Raw genomic sequence first — 1,600 nt, 5'->3', positions numbered from 1 at the left:
AAATAAATTACTTTTTTTAAAATTGATTTCCAACATATAATATAAAGGTACTGAACAAATATAAACTACAAAAAAGAAATAGAAAATATACAGTATTATATAAATAATAATACAGGTAAAAAATAAATAAAAAAATAAATAAAAATAATAATAATAAAAAAACTAAACAGAAAAAAGAACAGGTATGAGATCATCATATAAATAACAGAAAAGCTTCACAAAGAGACCTAGTGCGTTTTGCTTTACTGTTTTTCAACCCAAGTAGTAACTCAATATAATTTTTCATAAATAAATGACTTTCCATTTCCGTTCCAAGAGAAGGTGTCTTCGTTTCACAGCCCCGCCTCCAGGGTGTTGTGCGCATGCGTAGTAGCGGAAGAGAGCTGATAAACGCATTGAGTCCGTCTGTTCAGTAGTACCACAGTACAATGACTCCGTAAACTACCGTTAAACAAACATATCTGCCGTGTATTCACAAGTCCGCGTGCTTATATGTGTGTATGATGGCGTGGGGAGTGTGCAGCAGGGCTCTGGTGTGGATTATAACTGCGATCATATGCTGGAGTCACTGCAGCCTGATGGTGAGTTACTGATCCATTACACTAGCTACTCCTGATCACTGATCATTATAACGCAGGTTAACACAATTATACTAGAGTCAAAGGAGCTTGATGATGAGTCTGAACACTGCCGATCGATTACCGTCCTCCTGATCTCTGATCACTTTGACCTGTGGCCCTGTATCGTCTTTTTATTATTAGTCTAGTTTGGGCGCCATTGAATATGTGTAAGGATGAACTGTGTTGACCTGCTATCTGATCTGAGTGTATGAACAATGAAGACTTTTCAGATATGCACAAAGAGCAAAATATGGCCTACAGAAACAAGCTGTGCTGTTATATATGATGCTGAAGCCCTGATCCGTGTATGTGGATGATCAATAGTGTCAAGAGTTATCTTAAAGGGGTCATATGATGCTTTTTTAAAGATCATTATTTTGTGTATTTGGTGTAACAGAATATGTTGACATGCTTTAATGTACAAAAAACACATTATTTTTCAAATACTGTACATTATTGTAGGTCCTCTATGCCCCGCCTCTCTCAAACGCTTCGTTTTCTACAAAGCCCCCTCCTTTGACAAGCGCAGTCCGCTCTGATTGGCCAGCTGACCCAGTGCACTGTGATTGGCCGAACACCGCAAGCACTCGTCGGAAATGTAACGCACCTTACCATAATCGCGAGCTTCATCTTTCAAAATAAATGTAAAGACAGAGCAATGTCTTTACTCTGGGGAACAGAGTCGCGTGACAGACACAGTGAGGAAGCTGGTATGTGTTTGCAGTACACAAGCCACGGTTAAGACAGCTGACTCCACTGTGATGTGACCCCCCCTCTCTCTCTCTCGCGCTCTCTCTCAGGGATCTTATCTATGCACAATCAGCTTGTAACACTCCAAAGAGAAAGGAAAACTTGAAATCGCATCATATGACCCCTTTAAGATCTATAATGATAACTATGTTAAAGCTAACACCGGTGGACGATAGGGCTGGGCGATTTTTCCGATTTTATCGATTAATTCGAATTTATTGTTTTGCCAC

At 39.3% G+C, this 1,600-nt stretch overlaps 1 protein-coding gene across 1 annotated transcript in view; it reads left to right on the top strand.

Annotated features, from left to right (window-relative positions):
• Positions 1 to 378: 378 nt before the first annotated feature.
• The window catches only part of LOC107757085 (serine/threonine-protein kinase/endoribonuclease IRE1-like), a 57,845-nt gene continuing 56,623 nt past the window's right edge, over positions 379 to 1,600 (top strand). The window contains exon 1 of the mRNA XM_016574466.1: positions 379 to 581. Coding sequence (XP_016429952.1) covers positions 501 to 581 — 81 coding nt within the window. The 5' untranslated portion in view covers positions 379 to 500. The remainder of the gene's footprint in view (positions 582 to 1,600) is intronic.

The sequence above is a fragment of the Sinocyclocheilus rhinocerous genome, unplaced genomic scaffold (assembly GCF_001515625.1).
Source record: "Sinocyclocheilus rhinocerous isolate Xijiao unplaced genomic scaffold, SAMN03320098_v1.1 scaffold473, whole genome shotgun sequence".
Classification (NCBI taxonomy): domain Eukaryota; kingdom Metazoa; phylum Chordata; class Actinopteri; order Cypriniformes; family Cyprinidae; genus Sinocyclocheilus; species Sinocyclocheilus rhinocerous.
This window is presented reverse-complemented; position numbering and strand designations above follow the sequence as displayed.